Genomic DNA, 6,075 nt, shown 5'->3' on the forward strand with positions numbered 1-6,075 from the left:
TCATTTTGTGAGTGTTGCAATGGTTCTATTCATTCCATAGAAACAGTGGTCCTAAAGCTAGAATCCTTAGTTTAAAAATAGAACAAAGTGACACCTCGCCACTGTTTTGGTAAAAAGTTGAGAGATTGGTTCCATTTCTCCATGCCTCTCTCAAATTCATAGACAGAGCCATTGACGTAAGGACTGACCATCAGTGATATCAAAATTATAGTTTGAACCATGTTTGGAGGGTATAAAGTGTTTGTTTACATTGTTTACAAACATTGGAGTAAAACAAGCTTATATTTTGGTTTCTGATGGGGTACGACAGTTGAACTAAGCTCGAGAGGGATTTATAAGTTAGAGTCCAAAAATTGATATAGCGACTAAGGATTCTATCTTTAAACAGCCCCATACCGAATCTTTGTCAAACTTTTGTATCAATGTGGAAGTTTACCCTCCATCTACTGCCTTTACATAGCTGCAATTACCTTAAGTTGTATGTTTTTGTAGTGATTGATTGAGGGTCGGTGCACTATCGAAATTCATGCAATGTAAGTATATTTATTCCTCATTATCAGTTTAAAAGAATGCAAAAGAGACATTGGCAACTGCAAAAATAAGGTCCTTCTCATGTGAAGACAGGATTAGTTGCCCTGGGGATTGCAGTTCATGACGCAGCCTGTGACAAGAAAAAGAGAGAGCATAGTTTCATCTATAACATCAAAACACATAGCTTCTTCAACCACTTAATGCCATATGTTCAACTTGTAATAATAACCACATGGTAGGCATGGATGCTAGCCCTGACATTCATCCAGAAATAAACAAAAAAAGTCAAAGTGAAATCTAAAACACAACCATACATTTCATAGTGGCAACATATTTAGCTACCTTGATTGTTGTTTGCGCTCGTGTCTAATCTTTTGTTATGAAGCGATACGCAGCTGGGGTTGTTGTTCTTCTGCTCCAGCCCTCCCTGGTTCTGTCTCTGGTTGGTGGCAGGGACACAGCTGGAGGAGCCCAGCCTGCTCAGCTCCCCCTGGTGCCCACAGAAGAGCAGGGAGCTGTGGCGCTGCTGCAGCAGTGGGCACTGGAGAGGGCACAGGGCCTGCTGCCTCTCCTGGGAGGGGGTGGCCACCAGGTGGTACTGCTGGGGGTAGTGGAAGAGGGGGTCGGAGGAGCAGTTCTGGGGCTGGACGAAGGAGGTGCCCAGGTTGTGAGCAGAGCAACGGGGCTCGGCCACGTGGTGGGTGTGCAGGCTGCTGTGGGACGACTGGGAGCACGGTGGCAGCAGGTGGCAGCTGCTAGAGTAGTGGCCACAGTCCTGGTACATGGGGATGTTGGCCATGTGATCCAGGCTGTTGCAGTGCATCATGGTCTGGGAGTTCTGGTAGGGGCAGATCATGCCGCCCACCCTGCCCTGGGACTCGGGTCGCGTCAGGTGACAGAGGCGCCAGTGGCTGCCAGTTCTGCCGAGGCAGCTACACAGGCCTGAGGAGATGGTGGGGGAGAAGTAAAATACATTATAAGGCATGATGGCAGTCTCACAAAAATCCCACAGTACATCTGTAATGTAAAGGTAAAACCTATAGATGAATTAAAGCTGGAATCCTTAATGGTGAAACTGACACGTCCTTTTGGGATATTACAACAACAAACAGTTTTTCCCCCTCAGACATTGTAAGCGCAATAGAACAGCAGAATATGTACTGCAATTATTTTATTTTGCACTGCTCGACGCAAATCCCCGTCCACAAAACCACAACAATAACAATGGTGCTGAGGCGGACAGTTTCCCCTTATGCGGATTCCTTTTCCAAGTTCACAGCTATGAACCCAACAAATGTACAGCTAATTTCACAACAAAATCTAAAATCTATTGACTTCAGTGCAATGGTTTGAACGTGAAATGAATACATGTAAATATCTTACTTGGCCCTTGAGAACAAATGGGCATGAAGTTGGTGTTGGTCTGCTGTCCGTGGTTGAGCGGAGCCATGCCAGCCTGCTGCTGCAAAGACGCAGGACACTGTCCTGGGGAGTGGGTACAGTGGCCCATCACAGGCCCTCCCTGGGGGTACAGAGACATCATACACGGGCCCCTAATCAGCTGCTGTGGAGCCATGGCAGCCGGAGAGTGCACAAAGCTATTGTTCCTGGACAGATTGGAGGCGGTAACGGAGGGGCACATAAAGCACATATCTTGGAAGACAGCTGAGTTTTTCAGATAGCTGGGGTTGTGTGGTATTTCCTGAACTCCAGGGGTGTTAGCCAGATAGCTGAGGGTCCTCGGTGGCTCTTGGACTTCAGCGGTGTTAGCCGCATAGCTCTGGAGCCGTGGTAGCTCCTGAGCTCCAGACGCCACATAACTCAGGGTCCTGGGGATATCTGTCACTCCAGGGAGGTTGGTCCTTGGTAAATCCGGAGCAGCAGCAGGAGCCACAGCCGCAGTCTGAGCTGGAGCCAGACTGGCAGTCACAAGACTTGGGGTCCTGGGGATGTCAGAAATAGGGAGACACAGGAAAGGGAAGCTCTTGGCTTCCTCTGGTCCCAGGCCCAGTTGGCACAACAGACCAGGGGTCTTAGCCAGCTCTGGAGCAGGCAGTGGGAGGTAGACCAAGAAGGGGGTTCTGGACTCTCCTGCGGCCGTGAGGGTGGGTAGGCATGGTGAAGCAGACTGGCACTGAGTTTCCTCTGTCAAGGCAGGCGCGGGAGCTGGGAGCTGCACACTGGGGACACCGGTCTCTTCTGGTGCCACAACAGGAAGGTACACAGAAACAGGGGCCACAAAGTCGTCGGTCACTGCAGTATGGGGGCAGGTCAAAACAGAAAATTCGGCCTCCACTGTCTCTGCAGCAGAAGGAGATAGCATATCGGCCAATTCAGTCTCCACGCTGACCACAGAAGAAGGACAAATCCGATTGGAGGATTCTGTCTCCACGGTTGCAGCAGTAAGGGGAGAAGCCAGAATGGAAGACTGGATCTGCACAGTCACTGGAGAAGGAGGGGGACAAATCACACTAACAGACTCAGTCTCCAATGTCGCTGCAGGAAGAGGACACAGAAGATCAGAGGACTCTCTCACCACCCTTTTGACTGATTCAGGAGGGGACACTACCATAGGAACCAGCATCACATCCTCTGCTGTCTCGGATGGTGAAGTTGCACCAGAGAGGGAGTGTAGGATGACTGAGAGAGGACGATCGGTCAAACTAATCTGCACCTCTTGGACAGCCATAGCAGGGGAGTCAGACACAGCAGGGGCTGAAACAGGGAGCTCCAGTGTTCCAACTGGGATGGAGGGCCTTGAGGGTGTCATCTCCTGGGGTTCGACTGGTGCAGAGTGGACCTCAAGGGGTACAACCTTGTCTCCAAGGGCTGGAGACTCCTCAGGCTCAGCGACCATAGCAGCTGGTCTCTCCACCACGGGACCTGCTCTCTCACAGATGGGATAGCTGGGCTGAGATGCACCGGCCATCTCCAATGGTGCCACCACGTCTTCGATGGCGCCCACCATTGAGGCACAGCTGCACTTATCCCTGACAGGGGCGTCACACGGAGGCGGAGCCACTGCTGCGTTCTCAGCCAATAGGGGATGAGCCTGGAACACAATCATCTTGGGTACATGCTCTGTCTGCACGATGATTAGGGACTCTGATGGGAGCACGCCAGTCCGGATCAGCACCGCATCCAACTCCTGGCTGATCTCACTGATGGAGACCCGCTCGAAGAGGGCCGAACGGACACGCGCACAGGAGTTGTTGGCGGAAGCCCCGAGTGGAGGAGAGTCCCGGGGGGATGACTCTAGGTCAATCTTGCGCCGGTACAGGGCCAGGCCCTGGGCAACGTCTGCTGGGATGGGCCCTGGGGACAGTGTGATGGTGGTGGCAGAGACCTGCAGGCCAAACTCGTTCTGGCCACCGTCAGTAGAAGCTCCTGCCACTGCATCCATAGCCTGGATGTCTCGGCTGCTGCAGGGCTGGTCACTAGAGATGAAGGAGAAAGGCTCCCTGACATCCTCACATCTAGCTTCCATTAGCAACGGGCCTGCCTCCCACTCCGGGATTGGCTTGGGATGGGGGGACCTTTCAGGACCTTGGACAGTGACCTGCGGCTGTACTTGTGGTTGTACAGCTTTATTCTTCTTCCTGTAGACTGCAAACAAGCAAAAGTGCACATTATGATTTACAATATGAAAACAACAACCGATAGGATGAGAATTGATTGGCCTGTTTTGTTAAACAACAAACAGAGATGAGAAAAATTAAGTAACTTACAATGAGAGCCTTTTGTAGCCCTGAATTCTTTAATAAGCTCATGGATAGGCATGCCTGGCTTCTCTGTGAAACACAATGCAACGTGATTAGGTCATTTAACAAAAGGTGTCTAGAACTATTAACATGCATCAGTCTAGTGTAGTCTACTACAGGGGAATCAGGCACAGCATTGCCTACCGTCTCTGAAGATAAGAAGCGCATTGAAGAAGCCCGCTGCGAAGGCGGGGATACTCTCCGGTTGATACTTCATCACAGCCTTGCTCACTCCCTCAAGCAAGTCCTTGAATCCCGTGGGAATATTCACCACTCTATGTGGATAAGGCATCTTGCTGCTTATGAACACAAGCGTAGACGCACGAAATTCCAAATCACAAGAGTAAAGTCGTTCAAATATTTATTTACTGACTAAATGTAATGAACGCGCTCGTCCAATGCATTATTGATGGACTCCAATAATTGTCCAATGCGCTGAGAGCAGTAATGAAGGCTACTAGCGATAACATGATCACTCAATAATTGCGTCATAATGGAGGGGTATTGTTGCTGCGAAATAATGTTGTCACGCACACGTACAGTTGGCCTGCTACTATGTAGCATTTGATCCGACTACCAGATAGCTCATCTGACAGTATATCATGCCGGTATTTCTACATCAAATAATATAACGGAAATTCCCATCACTATTGGCTTAGTGCGACAAAGGTGTATTTAACTTTTAACTGTAAAGCATCTGTAGGCTAGCTAACAAACTGTAACGGGCTAATGTGATGCTCCATTCGTAGTTACAAGTAGTTTACTGTTTGGCATAGCACAGAGTTTTCGACCAAACTTAATAAGGATCCGCCCCTTTTTTGTCAATTTTCACCTAAAATGACATACCCAAATCTAACTGCCTGTAGCTCAGGACCTGAAGCAAGAATATGCATATTCTTGGCACCATTTGAAAGGAATGTAGGAGAATATAACAATAGATCTGGTAAAAGATAATACAAAGAAAAAGAACAACCGTTCTTTTGTATTTTTTTTGTACCATCATCTTTTAAATGCAAGAGAAAGGCCATAATGTGTTATTCCTGCCCATTTGGGCCACTAGATGGCAGCAGTGCATGTGCAAAGTTTTAGACTGATCCAATAAACCACTGCATTTCTGTTCAAAATGTTGTATCAGGACTGCCCAAATATGCCTAATTTGTTTATTAATAACTTTATGCTCAAAATTGTGCACTCTCCTCAAACAATAGCATGGTATCATTTCACTGTAATGGCTACTGTAAATTGGGCAGTGCTGTTAGATTAACAAGAATTTAAGCTTTCTGCCAATATCAGATTTCTTGTTAGTTACAACCTCATGCTAATCGCATTAGCCCACGTTAGCTCAACCGTCCTGTGGAAGGGACATCGATCCCAAAGAATTAACTTGGCAATACTCCTCAATTCACGACTTGGAAGACAACCAATGTCTTCTAAACGTCCATGTCTAGTTGCAAGGGGTTCGTTTGAATTTAGAAAGTGTTTGTTATTAAATTAAATCAATTTTTGCTCCATTAATCTATTTGAAATCTTCTCCCATTGATTGAGACAATTAGTCGGAAATGATCTGTGCGATGCCAAACAGTAGCAATCTAATGCCTATCAGCCAGCTGGAACAGAGTAATGGTCTGACTAGTCAATATTTTTAATAGCTAACTGTAGGCCTGTCTTTTTAAAATGTTTATGTGAAATGTTTGTGAAGCTAAATGTTTGTATATATCTGCCCAGGGACTGAAGTAGTCTACAGATGAAAACTAATTGATGTGCATTGTCACTTTCCCCAAAA

At 47.6% G+C, this 6,075-nt stretch overlaps 1 protein-coding gene across 1 annotated transcript; it reads right to left on the reverse strand.

The window, feature by feature from the left end:
- Positions 1-523: 523 nt before the first annotated feature.
- LOC110508646 (uncharacterized) lies at positions 524-5,061 on the reverse strand. Its single transcript, XM_021589323.3, has 5 exons — positions 4,437-5,061; positions 4,260-4,322; positions 1,915-4,137; positions 874-1,473; positions 524-661 (listed from the first exon to the last, which is right to left on the reverse strand). The coding sequence occupies exons 1-5, from the start codon at positions 4,582-4,584 to the stop codon at positions 627-629; spliced, it is 3,069 nt and encodes a 1,022-aa protein (XP_021444998.3). The 5' UTR covers positions 4,585-5,061; the 3' UTR covers positions 524-626.
- Between the last annotated feature and the right edge of the window lie 1,014 nt (positions 5,062-6,075).

Source organism: Oncorhynchus mykiss, chromosome 28 (assembly GCF_057628025.1).
Source record: "Oncorhynchus mykiss isolate SJ-2025 chromosome 28, ASM5762802v1, whole genome shotgun sequence".
NCBI classification, from domain to species: domain Eukaryota; kingdom Metazoa; phylum Chordata; class Actinopteri; order Salmoniformes; family Salmonidae; genus Oncorhynchus; species Oncorhynchus mykiss.